Source organism: Macaca fascicularis, chromosome 6 (genome assembly GCF_037993035.2).
Source record: "Macaca fascicularis isolate 582-1 chromosome 6, T2T-MFA8v1.1".
NCBI lineage: Eukaryota > Metazoa > Chordata > Mammalia > Primates > Cercopithecidae > Macaca > Macaca fascicularis.
This window is the reverse complement of record NC_088380.1, coordinates 34,260,326-34,281,057: the sequence shown is the minus strand read 5'-3', so window position 1 is coordinate 34,281,057 and position 20,732 is coordinate 34,260,326. Positions and strand designations below refer to the sequence as shown.

At 39.5% G+C, this 20,732-nt stretch overlaps 1 protein-coding gene across 3 annotated transcripts in view; it reads left to right on the top strand.

The window, feature by feature from the left end:
• The window catches only part of ADAMTS12 (ADAM metallopeptidase with thrombospondin type 1 motif 12), a 366,598-nt gene that overhangs the window by 244,466 nt on the left and 101,400 nt on the right, over window positions 1-20,732 (top strand). For 2 of the 3 annotated variants that reach the window (XR_012414525.1, XM_073995108.1), the window contains exons 8-13: window positions 49-192; window positions 774-918; window positions 6,251-6,343; window positions 8,077-8,222; window positions 12,308-12,477; window positions 19,272-19,412. Coding sequence is in view for 2 of the 3 variants with exons in the window: in XM_073995108.1 (XP_073851209.1) it covers window positions 19,305-19,412 (108 nt within the window). In the remaining variant the exon portion in view is untranslated. The remainder of the gene's footprint in view (window positions 1-48; window positions 193-773; window positions 919-6,250; window positions 6,344-8,076; window positions 8,223-12,307; window positions 12,478-19,271; window positions 19,413-20,732) is intronic. The other variant, XM_005556663.4, reaches the window with a different exon arrangement.

The following is a 20,732-nucleotide window of genomic DNA, read 5'->3' as shown; positions in this document are numbered from 1 at the left end:
TTAATGCCTGCCTGCTGGCTCTTCTTATGCTTGGTTCCTCCCTGCCAGCTTTGGCATCCAGCATGATGGGAAAGAAAATGACTGTGAACCCGTGGGCAGACACCCGTACATCATGTCCCGCCAGCTCCAGTACGATCCCACCCCACTGACATGGTCCAAGTGCAGCGAGGAGTACATCACCCGCTTCTTGGAGTAAGTGACAGTGTCTTGTGATGCCCTCACCTGGGTCTCTTTAAATCAGAAGCTGTGTTGAGTTTTACACAGAGAAGCTGACGCCTGGAAAAGGCTGGGTTCCATCCCGCAGGCCACCGTGTCAGGGTAGCATCAGAAGGGGTGGATTTCACTTCCGCATTCTGATCCTGAGGTCTAGATGGGCTCTGCCCTCTGGCCACAGGCAGGTGAGCATCCTGTCCCATCCCAGATTGCTGTTGCCCTAGAATAACTTTTTATGAGCCAATTATGAATTAAGTCCTTGGGAACTGGCAGGAACACTCAGCGGAGATCAGAGTGGTCACTCAAACCTCATCGAGAGTAGGATAATGATTTTCTAATTTTACCATGGCTTGTATTTTCTAGATAAACTAAGCTTATGTTGTGGGATATGATTTGCATTTTCTTTAGTAACTCCCTCCTTGGGCCTAGAGGGTTCTCTGCCTTGTAAAAAATAAAGTTAAGACAAAGAGTAAACCAGAGGGAAGTTTCTGATTGAATGAAAGGCTGAAAGTGAAGGGAATCCTAAACAACTCCTCTCATTTCTGTCAACTTGTTTTCAGCCGAGGCTGGGGGTTCTGCCTTGATGACATACCTAAAAAGAAGGGCTTGAAGTCCAAGGTCATTGCCCCCGGAGTGATCTATGATGTTCACCACCAATGCCAGCTACAGTATGGACCCAATGCTACCTTCTGTCAGGAAGTAGAAGTAAGTGTTGGCTATCTTAGTACCTCTTGGGTATATGCAGGGCTTCAGATCTCCAGCATGCTGAAGGAAGGGCCAGGGCAATATTTGGAAATTTGAGCATCTAGATACAGAAATAGAAGCTTTATATTTAAGTCAAGGGGTGTCTGTAAGGCAAAACAATTAAGCTGGAGTCATATTCCTTGACATCGCCACCTTGGTATTCTACGAAGCCTACATTCTGTTGCAAATGGGTGGTGGTTGAGGCTGTTCCACAGTGATTTTCAGGATTCACAGTGATTCACACCTGCAGACTCCATAGCAACTAACTTAATCCCTAAAATTGCTCCCTTTCTTGTATTTCACATCTGGCTAAAGTGTACCAGCAGCTCCCAAGGTAGAAATAGGATTTATTCACCAATTCATTGTTCTCATTTATTTTCAATGTCCAAATAATAATCAGGATTTGACACCATACCCTCGAAGAATCTATAGCTCTGTTCTGTCTTCTTCACTACCACTGTCACTGCCTCAATTCAGTCTCCCATCATCTTTCCTTGCTATCGTAATTATCTCCTACCTAGTCTCCCTCCTATTCAAATTGTTGCTCAAGTTATTTTTTTTAAAACACAATCTAACCATGGTCTACTCTGCTGTTAGGGTCCCCGCTGACCACAGGATAAAGTCCCAGCTCCTTTTGAGGCAGTCCTTCGTGATTTGGAAACTGTTCTCTGAAATCATCCCTTATAATGCAAAAGTATCTGTGTTAACACATACATATTGACAAGGCAAGTCTTGCTGAATCCCTGCCAGATTCTGTGTTATGTACTGAATAAGAAGAAAATATAAGCACTCAAAAATTAATAAGACAAAGTCTCTGCCCTCAAGGAGCTCATGGTAGAAGAGGCAGGCATAAAAACTTTACTACAGTTAGATAAATTCAAACCAAAACAGAGAAAAAACTTAAAGGGGAAAGTAATTAACTGTACTTAGACAGAACAAGCAAAGTTAACAGAGAAGGTAAAGTTGATACAAAAATCCTCACCCCTCACTTCTAACTGGCTACCAAGTTATGCCAATTCTGCCTCCTAATCTTTTTTTTTTTTTTTTTTTTTTTTGAGACAGAGTCTTTCTCTGTTGCCCAAGCTGGAGTGCACTGGCATGATCTTGGTTCACTGCAACCTCCGCCTGCCCAGTTCAAGCAATTCTCATGCCTCAGCCTCCCAAGTAGCTGGGATTACAGGGACGCGCCAACAGGCCCGGCTAATTTTTGTATTTTCAGTAGAGACGGGGTTTCTCCATGTTGGTCAGGCTGGTCTCAAACTCCTGACCTCAGGTGATCCACCCGCCGTGGCCTCCCAAAGTGCTGGGATTACAGGAATGAACCACTGTGCCCAGCCTAAATATTTCTAAAATCCACCTGTTCCTAGATGACTATAGCAGTTTCCTGATTGGTAGAGTCTGAACACTTCCCCTTAACTCTGATTCATTTTCCAAAATGCAGCCTAAGTAACCTTTCTAAGTGGAAATCCATTTATAAATGGATTTATAAATACTCCCCTGTGAGTAGAATATCTCATGGCCTTCCTATTTTCTTGCAATAAAGTACAAATTTCCTAAAATGGCTTAAGAAGAGGCTTCAGAATTTGCTCTCCTCTTGCTCTCTGGCCTTATGTTTTAAAATGTTGTTTTAGCCCTTCACTCTCTAATCTGCTACTGATTATATGTATACTGAATTTTATCACTAATCTTCCCTATCCGGGAAGCCTCTCCTTCATATTTTCATCTCTTTGTATCTCTGTAATTTTATATAATTTATCTTTATCCTCTAGTTCACTAGTTCTCTCTTCAGATTTGTCCAATTATACATTATATTTAACCTGTCTATTGACTTTTTAATCTCATTTATCATATTTTTATTTATAAAAGTCTATTTGATTATTTTTCTGAATTTTCTCTCACTTTCATGGTATTTTGTTCCTAATTTTAAACTTTCGATGTAATCTTTTATTTCTTTAATAACACGTGACATATTTATTTTGCAATTTATACTGAGTCATTTCAGTGTTCAGAGTCTATGTGCATCTGTTTCTCCTCTTTGGGGTTTCTTCACATATTATGTGTTATTTCCTTTTGTGATTTTTTGCTTTTATTGTGAGCTTTTAGTTATAAAACTTTATGTCAGGTTTTCCCTTAGGGCTCAGATGGCTAGCACATTCTTTCAGAGAAAATTTTCACTTCTATCTCTGGATCAGTTTAAAAGGTTATTGATTTGATGTTGTGTTGACTTCGTGAGCAGCGTGGTGGCGAGTGTGGATACCGACTCTCAGGACTAATATCTGGCCACTCCTTCCAGAGTTAAAGTCAAAAGAGATAAGTTTTCTGTGTACCTAGATTTCAGGTCACCCTTTTATTCAAAGTCTTATATGAAGGTCTGCAACTTCCTACCTTACATAGGCCCTAGGCATTGTCCCCAATATCTAAGTGACTAACAAATCGAAGATCTAAGTAATTAGGTTTGCATCTCCAGATTAACATTTCTGCTACATTTTTAGCCTTTGGGGAGTTTCCTTACTTTCTTGGTGACTCAAGGATGCACTTAAAAAAGCATTTAAAATATATTATGCACAATTTTAGAAGATTTATAGAAGTAAGGGTTTTCCAGGGTATCCTGTTGTTTACTAGAAACGGGACACCCTACTTATCTCTGGTCAGCTCCTCTTTTGCACTCCGTGTTTATCTGTCGTGAACAGCCTCCATTCTCTGAAAGTGCTGGGTTCTCCACAACCTCTAGAACCCTGCACACTCTGATTCCTCGGAATCATCCCTTCTGCTCATCATTTGAGTCTCAGCTTAAATATTCTTTTATATCCTATCCTGAATTTCCTATGTCAAAGCTTTATTAGACTATATTTTAGGTTCTTGTTTACTGGACTGTCTCCTTTCCTACCATGTCAGCTCTCTGAGGAAATTTTTATCCTTGACACTCAGCAATGCCTAGCACATAGTAGGCACTCAATAGATAAGTGAATGAAGACTTCAAATCCCTTTATATGGCAGCCAAGATAACCTCATCATTTTCCATATTAACAACACCCTAAAATACCAGAAAATGTAGCATCATCCATGTTATAACTTTTTATTTTGAAATAGTTTAAACTCCAAATAAATTGAAAAAAAATAGTACAAAGTTTCTGTGTACCATTCACCTAGCACATCATCCTTTCTAAATGCTCAGTGAACTTAAAGTAAAAGAAATCCACAGAAAGTAGGAAAAAAAAATAAAAGGAGGAGTGATAAGCATGAATAGATATTGAGGCTGAAGTGGAGATAACAAAAGGGTTATGTGGGTTTTCACATCCACGTTGGAAGAGACAATGATGTATTCTCCTTGAACAGGGCCAGGAATTAGAACCGAGACCTTTGCATGAACTGCTATTCTCATAGAGTTATGCTTCACTGAAAGGATGAACTGGAAGAAATCAACCAAAAGGAAAGAGAGATGAGAGAGAAGCATCTTTCATCTCGGCCTGGTTTCTAATGGGGAAGTGGGGGGGGGGTGTGTGGAAATATTGGTGAATAACTTTCTCACTTGGAAATTCTTTACTACAGGCCATGCTAATGCTAATCTAGAGTTTAAATTTGTATGCTGTATAGCTTGAGTACCTTCACTGCAATAATAATCATCATAATAATAAATAAAACATTTGGCCTGGAGATACCATGGATGCCTGGAAATGAAGGTAAAACTGGCCCAGAGGAACCAACACTCAACCAAGGTGGCACGAAACTCCAATAGATAAAGCCATCCTAGGCTGGGTGCAGTGGCTCATGCCTGTAATCTCAGCACTTTGGGAGGCCGAGGTGGGCGGATCATGAGGTCAGGAGATCAAGAGCATCCTGGCTAACACCGTGAAACCCCATCTCTACTACAAATACAAAAAATTAGCCAGGCATGGTGGCGGGCATCTGTAGTCCCAGCTACTCAGGAGGCTGAGGCAGGAGAATGGTGTGAACCCAGGAGGCGGGCCTTGCAGTGAGCCGAGATCACCCCACTGCACTCCAGCCTGGACAACAGAGTGGGACTCCATCTCAAAAAAAAAAAAAAAAAAAAAGCCACCCTTCAGATGAGTTCATAATTCAGCCTCTAATTCAAAATCTACTGTAGTCTATCTTCAGCTAAGTGAGAAGAGACAATAAGCCCTTAAGAACTTTCAAAATTTGAATTTTTATATAGGGATAATAAAATAAATATATAGGAACGAATTGTATATGAGAAAAAAATACCATAAGATATATGTAAGGCAGATATGATGAGGAATAAATAAAACTTCTGGAAGTGGAAAGTGTGGTTATTGACTTAAAAATTCAGAGGATGGATTAAAGAGCAGACTTGACACAGTTGAAAAGAAAATCAATCAACTGGAATTTAGAACTGAGAAAATTACTTCCCATCCCATTTGGGTGCTTCTTAGGGGTGTGTGATGGAGGAGAAAGCTTGTTCAGTTTTCATATACAAGAAGATTGAGAGCTGAGGAATATGAAAGTGAGGTTGAAACACAAAGCACAGAATAAGAAGGTCCATCAACAACAATTATGGGTTCCAAAAGGAGAGAAAGGAGAGGCAAAGTTTAGAGAGAGAAAGATTGATAATTTTCTAAAATGGCTTAAAATATGAAGTCATATAATGAAAAAACACATGCAGTGTAGAACACAATAAGTGGATAGAACTATGGAAGATGAATAGACAGAAAAAAATACTAATAGATAGATGGAAGCAGCTAAGCCATTTCAGATGGCATCTGAGAATCCTGCCAACCTTCTTTTGTCCAGAAATAAGAAGGAATATGCAGCTGTCTTCCTGGAAACTGAAACCAGCTGACTACTTTAGGTAATAAGTGAACAAGCTGAGGCTTTCTAGATGGAAGAGTTTCCGTTTTCTTCACTGAGCAGGCTCAAGTTATAACCCCCAACTGTTAGTAATCAGGTTGCCTTCCAGTCACGGTTTAGATTTACCTTTCATAGATGATCACCAGTTACCCTTCCCAAGGGCAATGAGTGCTAGATATTGTGCCAAACATATAGAAATGACCCTCTCAACCCTTAGAAAATAGGTTTTATCCCTCATTTCCATATTACCTAGTATGATCTATAGACCATTGTTTATGAATGATGACAAAGTCCAAGTTAAGCTTGAACTGCAAACTCTAATGATTACTTTCTGTCACTCTTAGTCACTAGCAACAGTGGCATTTATTATGAGTGTGTGGATGAGTGTGCATATTTTACCATAGCGATAGAAATGCTTTGGGGCAAGTTTTGAAAATACAAAAAAAAAGTGCAATTTGTTTTCTAGAACGTCTGCCAGACACTGTGGTGCTCCGTGAAGGGCTTTTGTCGTTCTAAGCTGGATGCTGCTGCAGATGGAACTCAATGTGGTGAGAAGAAGGTGATGTGTCAGGCCATGGAATGAGGTGGGAGGGCGGTGGGCAGAGTTCTTGGGAGGAGCTGAGGAGAAGGCCCTAGAGGGCAGCTCTCTCTGAGGGAAGAGCAGTAGATGGAGGTCATACAGTCAGACCAGCCAGAGGAGAGCACCCTACATCCACCACTCCTGGTGAACCTGCATTGGGAGCAGGTAGTTAAGGAGGGAGGGCTGAGGTTCAGTTTCATGCTTCACTTGCAAAACATCTGTTTCATCTTTCCCTGATGAACTTCTATGGAGTTTATAGTCAACATTTCCTAAGCTTATTATCAGCCTTCCTTTTGACTTTTTTTTCTCACATATTGAAGATTGAAAAGGGTAAGCCAGCAGCTTCTTCTTCCCAAAAATGCAGGATTTAGGCCACTTATCATCTTCTTTCTCATCATCTGACATGACTGCATTCTTGAAGTTCTGCTGCTTTACTAAGCAGGCAAGTCAGACACCACAGAACTCAGAGAGGTTTGATATCCTCTCAACTGGGTTTCTTGTGGACCTAGAGCTTATGTGTTTAGTGGGCATCTATATGCAGCTTGAGTGTGGCAGGACCCCTCACTGAGATTATTGAACCCGGATAAAATGCACAGTGGCCAAAAAAAACAAGGGGACAAAAAGGATATCAGGCAATAAAACACGTCCAAATCCTCCAGGAAATGTGGTTATTCATGACAACCACATAGCGTTTCTCTTTGTTTTCATTTTTGTATATTCACTCTCCTAAACCGATAGTTGTGGAAGGATTGCCTTGAAGACGGAAGAGAGTGGATGTTTTCTTAGTTGCTTGAAAGGGGAGAGCTGCCGGGCGCGGTGGCTCAAGCCTGTAATCCCAGCACTTTGGGAGGCCGACACGGGTGGATCACGAGGTCAGGAGATCGAGACCGTCCTGGCCGACACGGTGAAACCCCGTCTCTACTAAAAAATACAGAAAAACTAGCCGGGCGAGGTGGCGGGCGCCTGTAGTCCCAGCTACTCGGGAGGCTGAGGCAGGAGAATGGCGGGAACCCGGGAGGCGGAGCTTGCAGTGAGCCGAGATCCGGCCACTGCACTCCAGCCTGGGTGGCAGAGCGAGACTCCGTCTGAAAAAAAAAAAAAAAAAAAAAAGGGGAGAGCTGCAAACAATGGGTAGAGTTAAAGGAAAGCAGAATTGTTTTCTTGATATGATGAAGAACTTCGTAACAACTAGTGTGTTTTGGCAGTGAAATTGACTTTTTGCAGAGGGTGAGTTCTCTGTTGCAGTCATTAAGTACCCAGAGAGCTATAAAGAAGTGCTATTCACTGTGCCAGTCTGTGAACTATTGTGGTTTGCAACAAGATAAGGATCATGCACCAGAAAGTAAATCAACTATGTTACTAAGCAACTATGCTACTAAGCATATTAAGCTGACATGCTTTTCATAACAAGACTTTCTCAATGAAAGAAGTAGTATGTTGATTTACAATCTCCGGCGCAATCTGCCATCCACACTGTGTGGCACCTCTGTGATTAGGCAATGTAAAGTTTCCTTCCATTCCTGAAACTCTGATTCTAAAACCCAAGACTCTTGGCAGAAACTTGTATGGGTCCCTCCTTGTTTGACATCTGATGTTTGACTGTAGAAAGCTGGCTTGCTTACAGGAATTGGGTTTAGACTTCTAGGGCTCTTGGCTCAGCTTGCTATGGTAACCTTGCTGACACGGCCATCTTCTGTCTCTTCCCTTTCCAGTGGTGTATGGCAGGCAAGTGCATCACCGTGGGGAAGAAACCGGAGAGCATCCCTGGAGGCTGGGGCCGCTGGTCACCCTGGTCCCACTGTTCCAGGACCTGTGGGGCTGGAGTCCAGAGTGCAGAGAGGCTCTGCAACAACCCTGAGTGAGTTCAGATAAATATATTTCCCTTCCCTCCACATGTGCTGGGGATTGGGGGTGGGGGCAGTCTTGAATGGCATGACCTCAGTGACCCCAAGCCTCCTCCGGGGAAATTAAATGGGTTCCCCGGGACAAAAAGGAGCAAGAAATCCACAGAGAGTGGGAAAATAAGTGGTTCTGTTTTGTGTTGTTTCCTTTTGGCTTGGCACTGGATTCTTATTAAAACTTGGAAAAGTAAGCTGATTTTATCATTTGGGGAAATAAAGCAAATTTATTTTAAATGTGCAATCGATGTGAAAGCCTCTAGGAGATTATGCAATTAAATCTTTTTAAATAACTCCATTTTATCAGTAGAGATTAGTGAAACCCAATTTTGCTGATAAGATTATAGCTTGTTTTCAATGATAATGAATATACAATGTTATGAGAATATTTATTTCCTTAAGCAACTAGTAAAATAGATACATTTTTGAGGACAATTATTTTTAATATTTTTAGATAAGGATTTTTATAAGCCCTAAAGTTCCATAGTAGCCTGTTAAGGATTCTGTAAATGTCGTTTTACAAGTGACTTTCAATTGTTTAAGCAAATTGCTTAATTTTTCATATATTCTATTTGTATCATAATATTATATATGAGGTAAATTTAAACTTCCTTGTTTTCCAAATACACATTACATTCTTAATGTCATTATTTTCTGATATACTGTCTCCCAAGTAATTTCTTGAAAGTGTATATGTGATACCTCCTTTAAGTGGAAATTACATTGTTTCTTTTACCTAGATTTACATTTATCTACTTTGAAGAGTAGGAGTCACATTTTTTAAAAGGCAAGCAATAAAAGTGATTTTATCCCTCAGTATCTCAGTTCCAAAGATTATTTATCCTTTTTGTTAATAACTGTATTACCTAGATGTATGGTATTTATATATAAGTACATGTATATATGTATATATATGCATGTATACATTACATATATACATATATACACTATATATGTTATATATTTTTTCTAAGGGTTAATAAGTTAGTATGTGTAAGGAATTTAACACAGTATCTACTACAAAATCAGGTGTCAATAAACAGTAGTTATTATGATAACTTTATCATTTACCACATTTATAAACATGCATTTGGAATTCTTCACAAAATTATTTCAAAATTTCACCCTTTGATGAAAGTTGTTTTCATTTAAATATCGGATTTCTGTGACTTCCAAAATTCAAAACCAAGAGTTTCTCATAGAGTACTTTATTTTTAGAGAAAATTGTCATTTAACAGTTTGTTTCCATGTGATCCAGAAATGTGATTTCCATTTTCATTTGAGAGATCAGAAAAGAAAGGCAATTTGCTCTGAGACTTATTGTCAATGCTGTATATTCAGACACCACCAGTGTTTAACCTTCTTGGGAGGCTGGTCAGTGACCTGTGGCTACCCGAGAAGGGAACTCCTAGTTGAGGAAGTGAAGGATGAATCTCTAACCTGGCGTCAGGAGAAAGTAGTTCTAATTCTCACCTCCAAGGCCACAGTTGGTCATAGAGTCTCTTTGGGTGAGTGGACATGCCTGTTCTTCATTGCCGGTTTGCTTAAATTCATTGCTAACACTGCCAGTGGCACCACATCATAGATTCGGATCTGTGATTCAAGTCACAGATTCAGGCCACTGCATGAGCCAGCTGATCTTGGGACTGCATCTTTGCCGTAGGTCAACTGTCTAGTGAGAACCCAGCAGAGCTTGGCTCATAAGAGGCTGTCAGTGATATTGATTGGATGGAAATGAATTGGAGAGATACCAGGTCATAGAGTGTGACTCCATCATCACAAACAGAAAACCAGCCTAACCTTAAATAGCAAGGACAATTCTTGGTACCTCCTACAGGGAGTCAACAAATGAGGAGCCTACTATGTGAGCTGCCTTGGTCAAAGCTCTTTCATGAGCGAGGAACACAAGCTTACTCAGGCCATATTGAGGGAGGGGAGGTATAGAAAATCTCATGGGCATTCAAGGAGAACAAAGTACTACAGAACCAACAAGAATTACAGCTGCAACCAGTACTTGACTAGACTGCCAGGATTTGAGTTCTCTGTCTCTCAGGATTTCATGGTCAGGCAGTGTAACACAGTGGATAAGAGCTCAGGCTTTGGATCAAGGAAGATGATGATTCAAATCTTGGCTCTGCCACTACCACCTGTATCCTTCATGGAGTTGTTCTGGCTTTCTGTGTCTCTGGGATATGATTTCATCTGGACTGCTCACTCAACATGCCTTCTGCCTTTGCACTGAGAAGCACTTTCCAGCCATCCTTTAAGACCATTCTCCAGGACAAGCCCTTCCGTAAATCCTTCCCAACTAGCCTCATTTCCATGGCTTTCCCCCTTCGCAAAACTTTCATTGTACTTTCAGTCTGGGATACGTAACTCCTGTCTTAAATTTTCTCTCATTTCTTATATAGGTTATTTTTTTCTCCTCAACTAAATTGTAAACTTCTAGGAAGCATAGAACATGGGTTGACCTTCGTTTGCACTCTCTTCTCCCTGAACGTAGTGTTGAGCATGTGGTAGTATATAAATACTGATTGATTATTATTCACAATAACCAAAAAAGTGCTATCAGTTATTGAGCTCTCATTCTGTGTTAGCTACTCTACTAAATCTGTGTGTGCATTGTCTCATGCAGTACTCACAACTTGTGAGATAAAAACTATTATGCTCATTTTACAAATGAAAAAAAAAAAAAAACTGAGGCTCAGAGAAATAAGGTAACTTGTTCAGATCCACCTAACAAAAAGATAATGCCAAATTAAAACTCCAGACTATTAGCACTCCTACAATAGGAGGCACACTCCCCAATTCAGATACTGCCCCAAGATGGAGGCCAGAAGCCATGCCCAGGAACCTTCTCAAAGGATAGTTTCCTCACCTCTCTGAGAGCTGTAAACCCCTCTCCCATTATGAGTGATCCATTGATCCTGACAGTAAGGCTGTTATGCCCTCAAGTGTAACACAAAGGAAAGAAAAATCGAAGAGTGATTTTTCTAAAATAAGATTAACTTATTCACCCATTGAATATCTATTAAGAGCATTCTGCGCCCTAAGTACTATTAGGCACCACAGAGGACACAGAGCTTCGATTGTGCCATCAAAGAACTATCTTTGGGAATGATAGGTTCAGGACGTGCAGGCAACTGGCACACACAGTGTCACTGAAGTGGAGAAAAAAAATTACTTCTGGTGGAAATCCAGGAAGGATTCATGAGGGAGGTAGCATTTATTTGGTTCTTCAAGCATGAGCAGTATGTATATATGTGGAGACTTTAAGGGAGGAAAAAATCTATCCAAAGGCGCAGAAAAGAAATAGCAAATAAGGCAGGTGGCACCACTAGAGCAGTGTAACATGAAGCAGAGTGTGGGGAGTAAATTGTTAAGGTGAGTTAAGGCAGGATTGTGAGGGCTTTGAATGCCAAGCTCAGGAGGCTGATGTGACCATTGGATGCCATTAGAGATTTTAAAACAGAAGCTAAAATAATTAAGGTCATCTGAAAATTTAACCTGATAATTGCTTGTACTGTGGGTTTAATTTTAAAAGTAGAGATAGAAATGGAGATAAGAATTTTAAAAGTAGAGATAGGAATGAAGATAAGAATTGGACTGGTTTGATTATTGTAAAGTTGAATTGTATGAAACAAATGTAAGTAGACAGCTGATGACCAGGCAACTGATTGACTGTGGGATCCAAGGAAGGCACAGATGGATGATTCTGAAATCTGACCACTTTTAATTCATCAAATATGAATCAGAGAAGGAGCATACTTGGAAGGAAAATGTATCCTTTTTGAAATAGATTTCAGCTGGAGGATATATAGGTGGAAGTAATATATAAACTATTTCAAAATAAGCTACTATACATTAGGACTGAAATGTTGGCAGGCAAGGAAAAAATGTGTAAAATTTGAAGCATTTATTTAAAAGGTAAGTTTTGAGGGCATAGAGAGACATCGTTTGTCAAGACCAGATACCACAGGAAATTCAAAGGAAAATGTTGGCATTTAAGCAAACTAAAAGAATAGCTTGTCTGTTTCATTTGTAGGCCAAAGTTTGGAGGAAAATATTGCACTGGAGAAAGAAAACGCTATCGCTTGTGCAACGTCCACCCCTGTCGCTCAGAGGCACCAACATTTCGGCAGATGCAGTGCAGTGAATTTGACACTGTTCCCTACAAGAATGAACTCTACCACTGGTTTCCCATTTTTAACCCAGGTAAGGAGCTGTAATGGTGTATCTCAGATCTAGGGAACAGCCATTCTCAAAGCATTTGTCTGTCAGTCAAGGTTTCTGTGATCCATACCAAGTTTAACAAAGAAAATTGTACCCCAGGAATTTTGTAATTTAGAAGATGGAAACACTGACCTGGTTAAGTTGATCAGTAAATGTTGAAGGCTGAATACATTCAACTCTGTCTGGGCTTTGTGGGAGATAAAATAAGTTTATAAAACATGGTGACTCACTTCAAAACAGCTGAGGTGCAAGTGAGCCATTAATAGGGCATGTAGGAATTCAGTAACTAATTGCTTGTTGATGGACACGAGGAACTGACTGTGATTTTGTCAGAAATTCAAAAGAGAAGGTCATTATGGGTTTGAAGTAATTGCAACAAAAAGGCTTCCAGTGAAGCAGTTGATGATTCTGAAGACTACTCATGCTTTCATGAGCAGTCTTTCCACCAGAAGAAAGAAAAGGGAAGGCATTCAAAATAGAGTCATTCCGAGTGGGAGTGGAATAACAGGCAGAAAGGCAAGAAAATAGGAAGGAAAGAACAAAAGCCAGCTCTGGGCCAGAAATCAACATTTTTATACGTACAGGTGTATGAGAAGGGTAAAAAGTAAAATCAAACATCTGAATGTTGCACAAGAGGGATGGGGACATAATGGAGTTGGAGAATGGAACAGCGGCCTTGGCAAAACTTCCAGACACATTCTCTCCTTAAAATGAGGAAGAATCAATGACTGTTAGCCAGAGATCAACATGTAAAAACATATTCTTGTTGGTTGTTGTTATCTGAGTAAGAAATGAAACAGAAAAGATTTTCCTGTGTTAAAGAAATTTAAGGCAAGGTAGTAAAAAATAGCTAATCAAATTGTTCATGATTTTTGAGTTCCAAAAAATCCAGGGTGATAGGACACAAGAAAAATCACAGATTTGAGAATCGTGTATTTGGGCTGTTAGACTTATGCAATAGCTTTTGAAAGAAAGATTCTGCAGTGCTTTGCTCAGCTCAGGTATCTGAAATACCCTGATGGCTCTCAGTTGTCAAGGGCAATGATTTCTCCTTGCCCCCAGTTGTTTGGTGTCATTTATGCTCTAGAGGGAAAAACCACTCGGTTATTGGTGCAATTTAGTTTCTTGAGTCAGGCATTTGAATACAGGAAAACTCATGCATATACCCAGGTGTACTCCAAAATTACCAAGTGATGAAAGGCACATCCAGTCCGTGCTATCTATGTGTATATCCTGCACATTCTCAATTTGTTAAAACTATTTGGGTCAGTGGTCCTGTAGACTCTGAATGAGCAGCCTGTCAAAGCTAAGATAGCATAGCTGCTCCAGTGGCATCACATGTGCTTAGTATGAGATCCCCCTCCCAGATACACAGTTGAATTTGTGTGTACCTATCTCTTATGGCTCAAGTAGCTGGACTTGGAATAAAAATATTTGATTCAGCTTTGCTTTTCATTTGTTTGCAAGCATTCATCATGTGCCCACTTTTTGACTAGCAAAGCAATAGGTACTAAAGAAGTGAGAGTTACACAAGTTGACATCAATCCCACTCACTTTGGAGTGATTGATTTGCTTCTCTAACTCAGATAAAGTTTGCCACCCTCGACCTTACTTCCTACTCAGTCTATCAGCATTCATCCTCTATCCCAGTAGTTTCTTTACAGATTCCTATGCTATTATTTGGTCATTAGCAGATAATGACTTATCTGCTAACCTGAATAGCTACTACCTTGAACAGCACACTGATGACTTTCCCCATTATACTCTGTCTACAGAGTTGCTATTTTGCTTAGTTGACAGGCATCCCTGGCAGCAGTTCATTCATGTCAACAAGGATGTATGGAGCATTTTTTCTGTGCCAGATATCGAGTGCCTTACAGCCTCCCAGGCATCCTTTTAGAAATCACCAGAGGATAAAATAAACATACAGCAGAGTTTTCTACTCCCTCAGTGAACAGTGATACTTCCCACAACACTTTATATATTTTTTCCTAATTTTATCTCCACAAGAAAACCCTTCAAGGAAAGCTATTTTTGACCCATTTTTACAGATGAGGTAATAGGTTCAGAGGACCTATGTAACTTGCCCAAACTCAGACTATGAGATAGAACCAAGAGTTAGCCCAGGCCTGACTCTGCAGCCTGGTCATTAAGCACAAAAACACACAGGGACTGGGTTAAGTTCATTTCCTTAGGACCGATGCACTGAATTTTGAATTTTCCCTAAGGCAATGTTCATGTCTTTAAAACCTTCGATTATTTCATAAGCCAGGAGCTCTGGTGGAAAACCCAACAACCCTTTTTATTATGATTAAGGCTCAGTTTATTAAACCTATATATCTTGCCCTTGAAAACCAGTGTTTTCTAAACATTTAAACATTGATGACTAATTATTATATTGCTTAAATAATTTAAGTTGTGATTCTGAGTTTACTTCTTAAGCATCTTAACCAAAAGACAGAACTTAAAACTACACAGTAAATAGAAAACTCTTTTTTCTATTTCTATTTCTAGGGTACTGCACTTACCCTAATCTAATATATCAATACAGCCAGGCATAGTGGTGCATGCCTGTAAACCTAACTAGTCAGGAGGGTGAGGCGGGAGGATCGCTTCAGCACAGAACTTTGAGGCTGTAATGACCTATGATTGCACCACCTCACTCCAGCCTGGGTGACAAAGTAAGACCCTGCCTCTACAGAAAAATTTTAAAAATAAAAAATAAAATTAAAATAAAACATCAATGACAAGGGTTTAATTCATTTTAAAAAATTATTTCTGCTTTTGTTTTTATACCTTTCTATGGTTACTATAGAATATATTCACTTTAATGCCTTCTTATATTTCACTAATACATATTTCCGTGTATTGTGGGGATTACAGTAAGATTACCATATTAGAAAGTACAAGAATGCCATTTTAGACTAGCCAAAGAGTTCAGACACTTGGTAATTACTTGACTTATTTTGGGCTGTGATACAGTCACAAGTTTTCATTTTTGTTTTTTCCCCCAAGCCAATTTGATTTTAGTCCTTAAGCTTCCTTTTTAAGTTAAACATAACTTCTTGCATCAATAAAACATTTTAAGTTATGCCTTTTGCTTTGAGGTTTAGTATTTCTTGGGCTCTGTTGAGGAGCGGCAGGGGTGCACAGCACTTCCCTTCATGTGCACACCGCCTTCCCATTTTGGCCTTCCCTTACCCAGCACAAGTTCAAAGGTAAAATGATTAAGAATTGCAAGACAGAGGCAACAGCATTCAACCAAGTGTGAGGTCCTGGGTAAAAGCACAGGTCTTATGCCCATGAAGCCCTGCCTGTGAATGGATTTTAGAAACTGGATTCTTTAAAATGATGAAACTCACATTCCAGTCTATTCACAAAACATGAAATGCATCAAAACTTTTCCTTACCTAAGAAATATTTTCATTCTTTTTAGCAAGTTAGAGCTTTCATTTCTATCATTTATTAAGATCATTATCCAAAAATGTTGAGTCACCCTGTTTCTGCAAAATTGAAAATGCGAACTTTGATTCGGTAAGCTCATCTCTTTTCCTAAGTTCCCTTTGAGAGGATTAATCAGACAATGTGAGGGTGAGAGTTCACTAGTAAATTAGTTTTAGAGCTTTCACTTAGCTGAATTATAAATGGACTTGAAAGCTCTTGAAAGCTAGAGGGCAAAAATCACATGACCCTACAAAAGGCTGCATCAGGGCAGGGGAATAAATGTGAGACAAGGAAAGTACTCAACTCTATAGAGATGATGAACTCAACAAGGTTGATGTCTGGCACAGAGAATCTCTGATACCAGTGATGACTCCCAAGAATTAAGACCATCCATTAACACCCTTGCCTCCTCCTGTAGATCCCTGTGTCACAGGACAACTTAATGATATAACGAGAGCCCTTCCAGAGCACCATGAAAGACAAAGGCCAGAGAAGGAGGGGACAGAGAAGGAGGACCTCAGGCTCAGCCTTATAAAAGTCTTCAGTAGCACTGAACTTTCCATTTAGGATGATTGCTTTCAAACACAGCGTTCTACCTGGCCTGAGGCACACCTATAGGTCATGGTGGTGGGAGCTCTGGGAGAGTCACAGCAGAGGATCTGTGTGCTGTCATTGTTGTTATTACAAATGTTATTTCCTAGATAATTTCTAAGACTCCATAAACCACTATACTTATAGTCAACACACATGTGTGTTTCTCGTGGACAGTGTACTTCAGTTAACCTGTCTAGCCTTAAAGCATGTACTAGTCCTGTGTTGTGGAAACAGGGTGGAGGGAAGTTTTGAAATTAGGGCCTCTCTTTATGGAGATGTGTCATAAATATCACTGGGGAGAGAAGACTTTTCCAGTTTTCCTGTGTGAGGGCCAAGACTTATTATTTTTAAAAGAAATAGATGTGTCTTATAAAAATGCAAGTGCACATAATAGAATGAAACAAAAATGAATTATTATTATCCCACTGCATTGAATGTATTCCTCCAAGATAACCATGCTAACAGCAGGTTTTCATTTCCGCACAGATAGAACCACAATTTGCCAATTCTGCCTCTTGATTCACTGAGTAGATCATGGCATCGTGGTTTACTGGTTTACTTCATTCCTTTTAGTGGCTGCATAGCAGTCCATTATGTAAATGCAACTTAGTGAATCTGTCCATTTCTCTCTGAATAAACATTCCATTGCGGCAATGAACATGCTGTGGTCCCAACTCTTCCCAGCAGCCTTGAAACAGATGATTCCTTAGAAAAGCTCCAGAGTTATTCAGGGCTGTTTTATATTTTTGCTTTATGTATTCCAAATACAAAATCCCAAATCCAATTCTAAAGTTTAAACCAAAGTCTTAATGAAGTAATCCTTGGATTCAGCACCTGGATTGATGTTCTCATCGTTAGGAGAATAGACTTGTTCCCAGGTTGCTCCCTTTAGTACTTCTATTCCAGTTTGCCCAGTAACAGAGCTAACCATGCTGCCAGAAATGGAGCTGCACAATAATCCCAAGTCATGCTTTGTCCCAGAGTCTCGACACTTTTCCACTGGCTCTTTATCCAATTATCTCTTCAACTCATTTTGACTTTATCTTGTCAGACAACTTATCCACTGCACCTTATGTGAAATCAATTGGTTTTCTTTATTTACATATTGGCTTTTATCTTTCTTTTTTTAAATTTTTTAAAATTATTATACTTTAAGTTCTAGGGTACATGTGCACAACGTGCAGGTTTGTTACATATGTATACATGTGCCCTGTCTTTCTCTTTTAAGCTTTGTTGTTTGTTTGTTTGTTTTTGGATTCAGGGAGCACATGTGCTTGTTTGTTACCTGGGTATTACATGCATAATGGTAGGGGTTGGGGTTCTAGTGTACCTAGCACCCAAATATTGAACACTGTACACAATATGTAATTTTGAAACCCTCACCCTCCTTCCACCCTCCTTGCTTTTGGAGTCCCCAGAGTCTATCTCCATCTTTATGTCTATGTATGTCCGATGTTTAGCTCTCACTTAAAAGTGAGAACATGTGATATCTAATTTTCTGCTTCTGAGCTAGTTCACTTATCTCTTTTAAGCTCTGAATAGATGTTTTTGGCCTCAGTCTCAAGTTTGTTCAGTGTTTCAGCATTTGGAGCTTTTGCTCAGGGTTACATGTGTGTGAATTTTGCACTTTCATTTCCTGGCCACGTGGATCACTGCACCCTCAAGCAGACACAGCTATCACTGTGCACCTGGTCTTGGCATTTGGTGCCCAGCCCAGTGAGGTGGGCCCATGGCGAATAGCCTTATGGCTGGTACTATTGAGCCCTCCGCTGATCACACAAAGAAGCAACTAACAGCCCTGCCCATAATAAACACATCCAGAAGAGACCCCAAAATCCCTGCCAAAGAAGACATTGTTGTGTTTTTCACTTAAAGAAAAGCATTCATTACATTCATAAGAAAATTATTTGAATTCTTCTTATCATATACGTGTATTCACTATTAAAATGTTTAAGGCAATCTGTGATTTAAATGTGATCTATCTTTCTGGTTATTCTGTGTACATACATGTGGGTATGTATTTTATTAAGTAAATATTCCTGTGCTGTAGATCACCCTGTCTTCATTCACAATGGAGTAGAAAACTGAACCTTAGAATGAAATCAGTGTAGGACCCAAGCTGATGGGATGAAGCACTATGAGAAGCAGGTCGGCTTCAGTTTGAACAACAACAAAAAAATGTTTCCACATGGTTGTCAATCTAAGGACCTCTTAGACTGGAGGAGGACATTTGTTGGGGCAGGTTTATGCTGGTGGTGATGGAGGTTGTGGTAGTAATGAGCTGGCCCTATGGGAGGGGATGCCTGTCCCCTGGAGGTCTACTTACTTTGCTGCAAGAAACAAGCAGGCATCCTGCTTGCCTGGAGTCCTTCATGGCTGGTTGCAATAACTTATTTTCTAAGCTAACCCCAGATGCTCAGTGCCTTATTTTATCAGCACAATTCAATGTTGAATAGAAAGGAGTCATCGTTTACAGCAAAGAATAGAGTGTTTTAAAGCAATCTTTTAATTTAATTCATTATAAAACTTGTTTTCAAAGAGGAAAAATAATCCTTGGATTCAGCACCTGGATGTGTGAAATGTGTCTTGAGGCACATTTCAGGATGTGTCTCAAGCAGGTAAAAAGATAGGATCGTCAGAGTAAATGACACTTGGGGGTTATAAGTACAGAGGAATCCTGGGGAGGATGCTGAGCTAAAAGCTAACTTTGAAGGATTTGCCTTCTTTTTTCCCTTCAGCACATCCTTGTGAGCTCTACTGCCGACCCATAGATGGCCAGTTTTCTGAGAAAATGCTGGATGCTGTCATTGATGGTACCCCTTGCTTTGAAGGCGGCAACAGCAGAAATGTCTGTATTAATGGCATATGTAAGGTATTGGGTATGTTTCATTAATCTATAACTTTATAAAATCATGACTTTTACTAATTTGGGAAGTCAGATGTTCTAAGTTTGTGCTTTCACGGCATTTACACCTCATCTGTTTTTTATATATAGTTCATAAAATGAAAAGACAAGACTTCTCAGTGTTGATCAAAGTCACAGTTTTGGATTGAATGTTTTTTTCCTTCTGCCATCTTCTTCATTTCTTGATTGGTTGATGTGCACTATGATATTATTTTAAACATTGAGCATGAAAAAGAAGAATTGTCAGGAAAGCCCAGCCCAGATTATTTCAGTGGCATTAAATTTGAGAAAAACTGAAATTAATAATAGCTTCTATGGTACTTTCCATAATGCATTTTCACATTTAGCTCTCCATTGACTATCAACATGAGCTTCTCAGAGAGATGGCATGACAGTAGTTACAAAACAGGTTTCTGATTTCTATGTAATTTTTCCACACTCACTTCATTAATCAAGTTGATATAAATTATTTAGACCTGATGTGTTGGTGCTTTTAAGTGTGTAACCATTAAAGAATTCCTTCTTGTTGCTTGCATTTTATTTTGCAAGGAACTGAGGAGCAGGACTTGTGATCCAACCCCCAGGCATAAATCTCAGTTTAGAGAGAAAGTGCTTTTATTCGGTTAAAGGAAGATGTTTTGATCAGTTAGTAAATCATAATGGTTTAGCACTGGGGTTTTAGAATATGAACTCAGTACCATCATTTACTAGTTGTATGATCCTATACATCTTTCTAAGACTCAGTTTTCTGTCATAGAACTGGAATTTTTTATGTATCTGCCTAGTTGGGGTTGTCAAAAGATTAAATAAGGTCTGTTAACCTAAATAACAGACAGAGAGAGGCTCTCTAAAACAAAATAAAGCTTATTTGGGAATAGTGCATTGCAATGGGAATATGTATGCCACAGTTAACTATGTGCATATTTAGGAAGGTAAAGGAAGAGAGGGGTTTTTAAAAGAAAATGAAAATTTTTAAAGGAAAAAAAGTTGAAGAGAATTGCAAAATTGTTTTTAAATAATTATAATTTCCTGCAGAGATCAATAACAAGGGTGACACCAATCCGAGGTTGCTCAGGAAGTTGCTGGGCAGATGTCATTGCAAAAGTATTTTTTGTGTAAGGTTGTAATAGCCTTTGCGCAAGGTTTTGGTTTTTGCAGAGCCTTTTTCATCATCAGGCATACAAGGGTGAGAACTAATTTTTCCTAGCCTTCCCTGGCCATATTTATCAGGGTTTTTTCTTAACATTAGTTGCTCCATTTTGATTCTGACAACTTTCACAGGTAATATATGTTG